Genomic DNA, 10258 nt, shown 5'->3' on the forward strand with positions numbered 1-10258 from the left:
CATTGTGTTAGCGATAAGCTAGGTCGTTCAAATAAAGTATTACTGAGAAAATATTTCTGTGAGCACACTGAACTTAATTGCATATCTGCCCTGAATGTTACAGATTCTCTCTCTGTGTGTGCGTGCGTGCATGCGTGTGTGTGTGTGTGTGTGTGTGTGTGTGTGTGTGTGTGTGTGTGTGTGTGTGTGTAAAGAACTTCAGGTAACACTAGAAAATTTACGTTTGTCAAGACATACTTTAAATGTTGGCTTGAAAAATTATCGTCTGGAGGTGTAAAACAGTTTGAAGGTCAGTCTGAAGTTTGAAGTTAAATCTTGTGTAGTTTGAATTAGGAGGTTTGAAAAAAAAAAGTTTTAAAGGGATGTAACCTTGTTAGGTGCTTGCAATGGTGTTTCCTAAAAGCAACGATGTTCGCAAGTTCCGTCGTTACCAACAGAGACCAATGGAACTTGTGACCATAGTTGGCTAACAATGCTTTTCTAATAGATAGATAGATAGATAGATATTTCTCATTAAGTTAAGACGCAGACTTTCATCTCTCAAGGCAAGTGTGTCTACAAAGTGCTGGATTCAAAGTAAAGATCTTCATCTGAAAGCCTCAGGCCTGTCGTGCTGGATGTCGTCCCAGTCTACTGCTGGCCAAACCACACACTGTGCCTCCTCGGGCTTCTCTCTGCCTGATACATCTCTCTCTGATACATGACAGAGGAAGACACACTGCAGCCACCTAAAAGCTGACTGAGCTTTTAGAGCGGGATTTCATAGTGTGTTTTTAGATGATACTCCAAAGCATTTGTTACAATAAAAAATAAATTAAAAAAAAATCATTTTTTTGTGTTCAAAGACAGAAACTTATGAATATTATATGTAGGAAATATTAGTATGATATGACCCCTTTAAGCATTTACCAAATTGAGGTTAAAGGACATCAAGAGTTTTTTTTTTTTACGAATCTAGTATGTATAAACAATGTCTTGCCTTTTATGTTGCACATTAAAAAACAAAACAAGAATTATTGTTTTTATTATTATTCCCTGATATGTGTAATAGTGCTAATGGGACATTAATGAAGAAAATTTGGCTCACTCCAGTACAAAAACTCTCCAAGTGATGAAATTCCCCAAGTACATGTTTTATCTTGAACAATGCATCATGTAAAATAGGCATGACATTGTTTGGTTCTTACCACCAGTGGAATGCACATCACTGTTCAGTCCTTCATTTTAGAAATAGTCCATATCCATGACCTTACCATAGAAATATGCTAAATGTCACATAGTAAAATCATTGTTTGGGATATGCACGCTCTGAGAATTTGGATGTGAGCAGTTTAGCCCAGCTTTGGGTAGCAGATAAGGGACAGCAAGGCCATCTAAAATCCTGGGAATTCAAAATTATGTTGTGAATGCAGACTGATTATTTCTGACCTTGACTTTGGCCATGCAAAGTGAATGAGCCTGATGCAGTTCACTTATAATTCACTCAAATTCATTCAATCCCAGCAATTTCAAAAACATTTCAATAATATGATACTGATTAAAAGTTATATAATTTACAAGAAATTACAGGATACTATGATTAATATTGTAAGCCTGTTTATCGGTCCAATGGCGGTTTTCCAATAATACGGGTGAAGGTCTTTGCGCGTTACTGTCTTTCCTTTTATGCGACACAACAAGATTGTATTACCTAGTTATTTCATCTGACTCCATAAATGAAAAGGGTTTTAATGATATCTGGGCATCATTAAAAGTGAGCGAATGTTTGATTATTCTTTTTAACTCTTTAATTATGTTTTACCCGCTCAGATTAGGAAACTATGTCGCTTTTGAGGTCCTCACGTCTTCTGTTTTCACGGGTCTCACGATCACAATCTCGCCAGTTTAGGTCACTAAACAGGTAAATAGGAATTGTATACACTTGAATTTAACTTAAACGTTTACTTCAGTAGAGGTAGGGCCACTACTACAGATATAAGTCGACCAACTTTACTTCTCTTATAATAGCTTTGGATTGGCCATGCTGTGATTTCTTACGTACACTTATCTAAAGTAACATTAAATTAAAACAGAGGTAAGACACACCCAAATTTAGGTTGGTCAAACAGCATTCGCTGCCATAAACGGAAATTCCCTTCTTGTCTTTGCAAAGCCAAGTACACTTGAATTAGCGCCAAATATTAGTCGTCACTAATCTGACGCAGATTTGAGGTAACATACGAATCCGTTTAATCTACTCGGGAAAACAATTTCTGAGCAAGTCAGAATAATCAAATGTAACAATTTATTGTGTCAGGTAAATGTATCATGCCAATTTCATAATCAGTTCAAAGATAATCAATACAATAACATCAAATGCTCAGAGATAAAGAGTAAAAGATGTAGGTGAAACCCGACATTTAGAAAAATACATAATGCTAAAGTCTTTGAGATCCTTCAACATTATGGGCTGATCTGAGTTACAGAATTGTTGCAATTCATTATAAACCCAGACCAAGACAGAAACTCACATGGAAACATTTGCTAACAATGGGAATTTGCATTCAGAGTTCACACCTTTTGAGAGCAGGAGGCCATTTTGCCTGGAAGACTCACCCTCCTTTGTGTGCAAGTTACAGTATCTCTTAACTCTAAAACTTAATCACCTTTTGTTTTACTTCTTTGGGAATGAGACCTTTGTACCAGTCGCACTGAGACATTTCAAATGATACCAAACATGTGTGATAATTATTCACATTAAACCAGATAGATTCCTGAGTGAATTTTTATGATCTCAGCATGAGAAAGAAGGAATGGGGGAAGAGGGAAAGAGATGTAAATTAGGATGATTCTGAGGTGAGACTTGCGTCTCGAATGGTGCACAAGAGTGAGTTCAAATGTTAATTTCCTTTGTTCTCTCAGAGAGTTGCCCTCTCTTCCAGTTCTTCCAGTTTCTCCAGTCAGTACATTTATATATTAATACACACACACACAGACACACACACACTAAATCTTGAATTTATACAAATCTTGATTAGAGCCTGGTACTTTTATGTATGCCTTCTGTATAATTTTATTGTTTATTCACGAACTTTTGTATGTAATAGTTTATCTGATATGTATTACATAAATGTGGTTAGTGTTTCTGGCACCTTGCTGCAGTCTTAGTTTCCCTATTGGGACTATATATATATATTCAGACACCAGATATAATTTTTTATATATTTTTTTACTAGCGGGTGCGGACACTATTGTTCATTTATGTAAGTGAGGATAGCAAAATAAAGTAAACTGTGACATATTATACCCCAAAATTCTTCATACAGTGGACTACCAGTAAAATTTATAACAATTTGGGACCGAAAATTACTCAAACACTTTGACCTGACCATGTTTTGCTTAAGTGTTTTTTCTTTATTTGCTAATGTGACCTTTTTACACCACAGACTGAACAAAATTAGAGTATACTCACTACAAAAAACTAGACTACACCACTGTGTATACATACTGTATCTGTCTAATTCAGTTTGCAAATGACACATTGTGCATTGTGGTGTGCACACCAATGCAAATGTGCCAATATAAGTAAAATCAATAAGTCAAAAGACCCATTTCTAAACAGAAGGTCCCAATGGTATTGACAGCTTGTGTTCTCTGAAGAGGTCACTTTTACTTCCCCACAAAGTCAGGCCTTTGATTATTGCCATTACATGTGAGACACAGACAGTGGAACTGCATCTTCCAAGGACACAAACACAGAGGCAATGCATCATCCACTCCCTGTCTTTCAGACATGTAGATAGACAGTCAGGCGCTCCTCAGGGAGTCCTACAGTATGTGTGCTGTCTGACACAGCCACTAGCTACCTACCAATACTCTGCAGTCTGCAGCCAGGCTCAGACAGATAATGGAACCATCCATCCACAAAAACTAGGTTGAACAGAATTTATGCTGAGGATATTTTCGGGAGGTGGAGAGGGAGGGCTTTTTGAGGAAGGAAATGAAAAGAAGTCACAGTTCCATAATGCTATGAATTTAACAGGAGCATTAAATGCTTTGCAAAAAAGCAATGCTTTAACAAGCATTCAAAAGCAAATCAACTTAATACTGAACTATTTGGTTCATTTGAATAGAACACTAACAGAATGATTAAGAAATCAGATCAAATGATAGCTTCTCCAAATGTCATGGCACATTTCAGTTCATCGGATGTCCTCTTTTTAAGAACGATATACCACTTTTCTCCTGTGCTGCTATGGCTAATGTCTGGTATGAAGGATGATGTCATTAAGAGAAATCAGTATTTTGGCCATTTGAGATTTCCCTGTGACTTTAGTGCCATCTAGTGGTTAGTTGACTTCAAAATATTGTAAAGGGAATAGGAATATTCCTGTGATGGCTAGACTGAATTTTCAGCAGCCATTACTCCAGTCTTCAGTGTCACATGATCCTTCCATACTGTCTATGGATCCTTCAGAAATCACTGTAATATGCTGATTTGATGACCAAGAAACTATTCTTATTATCATTGTTTAAAACAGTTGTGCTGCCTAATATATTTTGTGGTAACCACATGATGCATTTTTTTTTTCAGGATTCTTTGATATAATAATCATGTAATAATAATAATAATAATAATAAGTGAAATAGAAATCTTTTGTAACATTACAAGTCTTTACTGACACTTTTGGATCCTTCCTACTGCATTCCTATTGTACCCTTGCTGAATAAAAGTATTAATTTATGAATTATTAAATTTATATTTTTTTCTGCACCATCATTCATCCTAGAACACTGATGTTTGAGTCATAATTATTTTTTAATCAATTACATTTTTAACATAATAGCTGTTCAGTCACTTCCATGAATTATATTATGCAACAGAATTAGCAATATGTGTTTTTAATGATTCCCCAATTATGTAATGTTTTTTTCATGTGCCTACAAATAGCATTTGCAATGACATAAATGAATAGAATTATTCATGTTTTGGTATTTATCTGTCATTTGAAGTGTCGAGGGACTCTGACAGACTGAATGCTATCAGTGTCAATCAAAGGATTTATTTGTTTTTTTCCCCTCTCTGTCTCCATAGGCTGTTCAGGAGAGAAGGACAGATCGGCTCTCAGCCATGAGGCTTTCCTGCTCATGGCAAACTCCCAGAATGACATGGAGGATTGGGTCAAAGCCATCAGACGTGTCATCTGGGCTCCCTTTGGAGGAGGTAACATATACCTGGACATCATACATAAATAAGATCAATCACTAAGGATTAGTTTCTCTCTTATGAGGCAACATAATCTGCTGATTTCAAGAAAACGATCAAACTAAACTAGCAAGCTGATCTATATCTGGCACGGCTGATACACAAGCTCACTAAAATAACAACAGCACTAGCAGAGTGTGAATGACAGTGTCTGAATCTTTAGGCATTGTATTACAGGTCTTTAATAACATGGATTATTTAGGGGTGTCTGAATAATGGCAAACATTTTAATATTATTTTAATGATATTAAATATCCACCACAGACAGCCTTTGTTATATATCAAAGGACCCAGACAGATTGCAGTTCTAAATATTGCAGACAATATTCGAGGCAAGACAGCGTGGTGTAAACGACCTTGTTTTTAAAATAAACATAACAGCTACAAAATGTGTGTTTTAGATATGGGTGTGTAATTTACGTTTAACAGAACAAAGCGTCAAAGTATCATCAAGTCATGTTTACCGCAGACCTTATTTTACTCATAAATTGAAAAAACCCGTTATAAAATCCCATTGGAAAATCTCGAGGGAACCACTGGATTCTTCTGGGTTTTGACGTCACGCCTGCAGCAGATTATTAAAATAAATCCGAAATAAAATAAAATATAAATATTAGATCAAAAACTTAAACTTAAAAGCGTAAAAATACATTTTATTCTGAAATAAAATAAGTTTTAATTGAAGTAGCCTACTACAATTATTAAAACTAAAATTGAAACATAAATAAATTATAATAGAAATAAAAAAAATTGTCAAAATGACAAAAGCACTATAAAACTAATAATATAAAATACCTAGTAATATTGCAAAATGAAATAAGGCGGCAGATTTAATTGTCATATTTAAACCACCCTAAACAGTATGATTATAAAAAAAACATTGTGTGAATCTGGGCATAAATGGGTTAAGCAATATGATGCCTCTCGGTGTAATCTCTCACGCCCACATTCTCTCCACGCTCTGTGAGGCTGGATTACCAATACAATGAAAGAGGACAAAAACAGGTGTGACTGCTGACGGTTGCACACACTCACTGTGAGCACACACACATTCACATGCATCACTGTTCACTTGTGCCTGAAGTGGACTGCTGCCTGTGCCAGGAGGGACCTGCCATGTGTCTCATGTCTGAAGTTAAAACCTTGTCATGTCTGTTCGATCACCGTGGCTTGTGTGTGCGTGCAGAAGATTGTAATATACGAGGCAGAACTGTACTGCAAGGTACGATAGGATACTGTATAGATTTTGGAGATTTACTGGGATTTTGTTTTAACATATTTTGATTTCTAACATTTTGATAATGCCATGGTTGCAATGAACAATTTTTTTTTACATTTTTGCATTACTGTAGGTATCTTTGGCCAGCGACTGGAGGACACAGTACAATATGAGAGGAAGTTTGGACCACGGCTAGCCCCTCTCCTGGTGGAGCAGTGTGTGGATTTCATACGGGAACGGGGTCTGAAAGAGGAGGGTCTCTTTAGGATGCCAGGACAAGCCAACCTGGTCAAAGAACTCCAGGATGCTTTTGACTGTGGTGATAAGCCTCTGTTTGACAGGCAAGATGAGACCAAAACATCTCTACAACAAATAAAACACTTCTATTTCCATTTAGGAATATATCAGAGAATTTTATTCAAAACGACTTACAAATGAAGAAAAGCACAAGCAATTTATGAAACGGGGCAACAATATTTGCAGTACATAATGCCAAGTTTTAAGTATGAGCTATAAATAGTATACAAGCTGTAGTAATTCAAATGCAGACAAGTAGCTTTCTTTGGAAGGTCCAATAAACTGCTTTTTAGAAAGGATTTAGACTGACGTGGATATCAGAAACATCCCACAGTGTCATAAGAGCATGAAGAACGCAAGTTGTGATCGGCTTTCCTTCCCTATTGTGACATATATCCACAAAAAATGGCTTCTCGAACAAGAGAGAATGTTGGGCGGGACTTGATTTTGTCCATTGGGAATTTATTGAATCTTTGGATTGTTGTGATTTGCTATTGCTGTGATCTCATGTGAGTGACAGGTTGTCCCGGCCTCACGCCAGTAAACACATCCTCATCAGACATGAAAACAGATGTCGATGCCAGTTATTTTGATTAAAATTACGAGGGCACATTAATAAAAAAAACTCATAAATCATTTATAATAATACATTTCATGATGACTTTAAAGATTATGCTTCCCTCTACCAGTTTAAACCAGCATTAGTTTCTACAGTATATAGGCTGGCTTGTGCTGGTTACAGGTGCTTTTCAGGGTGCTGGACCAGTTTAACCCTACTTGCCTAGTCGAGGAAACTAAACTGTGTATCCCGCTGACCTGTGTGTGACCTCTTGCAGTAACACTGATGTTCACACCGTGGCGTCCCTCCTGAAGCTCTACCTCAGGGAGTTGCCCGAGCCTGTGATCCCCTTTAACAAATATGAGGACTTTCTAACCTGTGCACAGCTTCTGTTAAAAGATGACGAAGTGGTGAGTCTGATGTACATCAGTATTTCAGTGGGATGAAGTTGAATTAAATAATGATTGCCTTTGTAAAAACAAAAAAGCAGTAAACTTTTAAAAGAGTACTTGTTATGGAAATAATATAATTTAGTATGAACTGAATATAATGTTTCCGGGCACTTACTTGCATGTTATTTACAATTGTGTGAACCTGTATCATATTTTAAATTTATGTTAAATCAATTAGTTGAACTTGAGTTTTTTTGACCCACTTAAGTAGGACTTAAGTACATCTTTATCCACTGGTTTCACAGATAAGGCTTAAGCCTAGTCACAGACTAAAAATGCACATTTGAGCTGTTTTAACTGAAAGCAACTTGCACTGACATATCTTAAAATATGTCTGTGCCATTGTTTTGCTACTTAAATGTCCTCATAATTGAACTAAGGCCTAATCCTGGCTTAATATAAGCTCTGTCTGTGATACCAGGCCTATATGTAATTTCACAATTACTTCTGTTGTCTTTGAAAATAGGGTTAAAGTGCACTGCCGAATGTTCTGACAAGCATTTATGGTAAACTAAAATATACTTTAATGTAATTTCTATTAAAACTTGTATGTCATGTATGTTTAAATATATTTGCAATTACACATTTGTAATGATGAATTTGCATTTTAGTATGTTTAAAATATATTAACTTTCAATGTAATATTAACACACTACAGTTAAAACTCTAAGCAAGTACTTTACATGAGCTTTAGTATGTTAGTCATCACATCAAAATAAGTTTACCTCTTTAAATTATGACAAAAGATTATTAAAACAACTTTTAATTATGATTACATAGTGCATTTTTTAAAAGTGTACTTAAGTGTGTTAAGAAAAATAGTCATGAAAGTGTACTCTATGTACACTTAAGTGGCCTTTTATCTCATTAATATTATATTACCTTTAAAATATACTTTTAGGATTTGAAGTGCACATTCAAAACTATTTCACTTCTTTTTAAAATGGATGATTTCATAGAAAAGCTCACTGCATGTTGTTCTTGTTTCCTGGATTTCTAATGTATCGTGTTCCCATGTGTGTCTCCTAAAGGGACTAGATGAGCTTGTGAAGCAGGTGTACACTCTTCCTCAGGCTAATTATAATTTGTTAAAGTACATTTGCAAGTAAGTGAATACATAGCATTCCATCAGTTTTCTTGTACATGTCAATGTTTTTGAAATGACTGCTTTACTCATTTCAATAAATGATGAATGAATATCTGTTGTCTATACTGTATGTCTTCACGTAGATTCTTAGATGAGGTGCAGTCACACTCAATTGAGAACAAGATGAGCGTCCAGAACCTTGCAACAGTATTTGGACCAAATATCCTTCGGCCTAAAGTAGAGGACCCTGTTTCAATGATGGAAGGTAAGTATTTGCAGACATTGTAATATATACAGCTAGAAACTAATATCTGAGTCATTTTAAATAATTTTTTAGGAACCTCCCAGGTTCAGCACCTGATGACGGTGTTGATCAGTGAACATGAGCGTCTTTATGTGGGGACTGAGGGAGATATGTCTTCTGAGCAGACCGGAAGTTGTCTCCCGGGTCAGCGCAGCATGGCGGAGTGGATCTCCGATGAGGAGATGCTGAACTGCTCATCACTGAGCCAGGCTTCCAGAGTGGCAGAGAGTGCGTGCGACAGTGCCACGTCTTTAGACATCAATACAGGTGCCCCTTTCACTGCCAAAATGACACCTCAGGGAAAAGCTGGTGTGACGGTCAGCCCCAGCAAGCAGATGAAATCCCTCCCCTCCTGGAAATACTCCTTCAAGAGTGGAGGTGTACGCGCTCAGCCCGCGAAAATAGGGGGCTCGTCCGTGGACGTGTCTACCTTGCCCAGTACGGGCAACTGGTTGATGAACGGGCTTTCTTCTCTCCGCAGCCATCGGCGCACTTCTTCAGGAGAGCGCATGGGAAAGGATTCAGCCCTGTCGCACCGTCTGTCCACTTACGACAACGTGACCTCATCCAGTCTCAGCGTACCCAGTGTCGCGAGCACGCCCTGGTCCACGTCCTCTTGCGAGATTTTAGTGGCCGACTCCGTAGCAAGTGACCCTTCTGGGCTGAACTCTGTGAAGGTGGAGTGGTCAGTTGGAGGGTCTGTCCAAGGGCAAAGTGAGGACAGGAGTTCAGAGGTCACGGAGAGCAGCGAAGCACTGGAAATGTGTGTGAGCAGTGCAGGCTGCAGTGAGAATGGAAATGTTGGAGATGTGGTGGACGCCACGGGAGATACTGACACTTCCACAACAGCATTTAACAGCCTGGTAACAGAGCTGAAAGATGAGTTGAAGAAACAGAAGGCCAACTATGAATCACGAATACGAAGGTATGTTCCACAGCACACTGATGATTAAAGTTTACTACTAATTAAATTAAGTGAGCAATATAAACTCTCTCACCGTTTCTTTAATGTTAGAATCTTTTCAAAGCTGAAGTGTGTAAGTTGAGATGTTGTTGCGAGGGGGAGGGGAAGTTCGTTTTTGATTAAAGATTACA

General features: G+C 37.3%; 1 protein-coding gene across 5 annotated transcripts in view; it reads left to right on the forward strand.

Annotated features, from left to right (window-relative positions):
* arhgap22a (Rho GTPase activating protein 22a) overlaps positions 1-10258 on the forward strand; it is a 30360-nt gene that overhangs the window by 16493 nt on the left and 3609 nt on the right. For 4 of the 5 annotated variants that reach the window (XM_082154192.1, XM_082154193.1, XM_082154194.1 and 1 more), the window contains 6 exons: positions 5075-5203; positions 6598-6805; positions 7598-7730; positions 8804-8877; positions 9003-9124; positions 9197-10088. In XM_082154192.1, the coding sequence (XP_082010318.1) occupies positions 5075-5203; positions 6598-6805; positions 7598-7730; positions 8804-8877; positions 9003-9124; positions 9197-10088 (1558 nt within the window). Of the gene's footprint in view, positions 1-5074; positions 5204-6083; positions 6468-6597; positions 6806-7597; positions 7731-8803; positions 8878-9002; positions 9125-9196; positions 10089-10258 lie in introns of those variants that run through there. The other variant, XM_082154196.1, reaches the window with a different exon arrangement.

The sequence above is a fragment of the Leuciscus leuciscus genome (genome assembly GCF_965113295.1).
Source record: "Leuciscus leuciscus genome assembly, chromosome: 22".
Taxonomy (NCBI): Eukaryota; Metazoa; Chordata; class Actinopteri; order Cypriniformes; family Leuciscidae; genus Leuciscus; species Leuciscus leuciscus.